General features: G+C 55.7%; 1 protein-coding gene across 1 annotated transcript; it reads right to left on the reverse strand.

Moving 5' to 3' along the window:
- Positions 1-343: 343 nt before the first annotated feature.
- On the reverse strand, positions 344-1,499 carry LOC108779488 (uncharacterized; the record flags this gene model as incomplete). Its single annotated transcript, XM_018546951.1, has 1 exon — positions 344-1,499. A coding segment is annotated over exon 1 (1,156 nt), but the record flags the coding sequence as incomplete, so codon positions are not given.
- Positions 1,500-1,574: the final 75 nt, after the last annotated feature.

The following is a 1,574-nucleotide window of genomic DNA, read 5'->3' on the forward strand; positions in this document are numbered from 1 at the left end:
ACCGGGTGCTGCTCGTCATAGCGGAGTGCGGCGTTTTGCAACCGCCCGCCAAGACGGAGTAAGGCGTTCTCATCTATGAACGGATTCAAAGCCCTTAAAGGGGTGGATCGCGAAAGAGAGGAATTTGTGCTTAATGCTCTGATTTCCGGGGCAAACGCCAACCGTTGCGCGTAGCGGAACCAAAATATTTCGGCCTCGCGAAGTTCTGAAACTGTCAATACGAGGGACGCGCGCGCGTGGTTCCGGCGCTTTATTCCAGAGACGAAGCGACGCACGTAAGTCGTGACTCTAATCAATTTAGTCCATGTTGAGAATTTGTTAATTAGATCCCACTCGTCCTCACTCTCAACGTGGAGGACGACTGAAACGCGAGCCTCATCGGAGACCCGTTGATTGGTGTTCCGATCGAGAAAAAGAGAGTGGTCGTCGGTCGGCCACGACGCGGACGGCCGGGCGAGCCACCTCGGCCCTGTCCACCACAGCGAATGAGAGGACAGGTCCTCCGCCGACAGGCCGCGGGAGGCGCAGTCAGCGGGGTTGTCTTTAGAAGACACATGATTCCAACGTGCTTCCGGCAGTGTACGTTGCACCTCGGAGACGCGATTGGCGACGAAGGTTTGCCACCTCGCGGGGTGCTTACGCAGCCATGCCAGCGCGACCGCGGAATCTGACCAGCCAAACACTGGTACGGAGGGCGAATTTAGGGTCGTCTGAACCCATTGAATCAATCGACTCAGAAGTACAATCGCGTTCAACTCGAGACGCGGTATGCTGAGCGTCTTTAAAGGGGCGACCTTAGTTTTCGCGGCGAGCAGACAAACTCGAACGTCCGTGGGCGCGCGAAGGACTCGAATGTAAACGACGGCGGCGTAAGCTCGGCTCGAGGCATCAGCGAAGCCGTGCAGTTCAAAGTCGAGGTCGGTGCTTCGTCGGCCGGTCCAGCGAGGGACCCGGACACTATTTAGTTGCTCTAAATTATCGTAGTATGTCTCCCACTGCTGACGCAATTCGTCGGGGAGAAGGGTGTCCCAATCGGATTGGGCTAACCATAATTCCTGTAACAGAATTTTTGCAACAATGACGACGGGAGCTACCCAGCCGAGGGGGTCGTATAAGCGAGCGATAACTGACAAGACGGAGCGCTTCGTCGGAGTGACCGGAAACGAAGTGTCCACCTGAACGCGAAACGTGTCGTCGTGGGGATGCCATGCAATTCCGAGGACCTTAAGGGTCTCGTCCTGTTGAAGGAGGTGATCCTCCATGTCGACTTGACGCGTTACGACATCGCGAAGAAGCTCAGGCGAATTCGATGCCCATTTTCGTAATTGAAAGCCTCCTCGTTTAAGGAGGCCCGTCAATTGTTCGCGAACTTTTATCAGCGACGCGACGTCATCCCCACCGAAAAGCGCGTCGTCGACGTAGACGGAGTCGCGCAGTATCGGGACGGCCTCAGGATAGTCGGATCCTTCGTCTAATGACAATTGTTTCAAAACGCGCATCGCGAGATACGGGGCCGGAGCGAGTCCATACGTCACTGTTAAAAGCCGGAAGTGCTTAATTGGCTCGTCGCAAGA

The sequence above is a fragment of the Cyphomyrmex costatus genome, unplaced genomic scaffold (genome assembly GCF_001594065.2).
Source record: "Cyphomyrmex costatus isolate MS0001 unplaced genomic scaffold, Ccosl1.0 C2302091, whole genome shotgun sequence".
NCBI classification, from domain to species: Eukaryota; Metazoa; Arthropoda; class Insecta; order Hymenoptera; family Formicidae; genus Cyphomyrmex; species Cyphomyrmex costatus.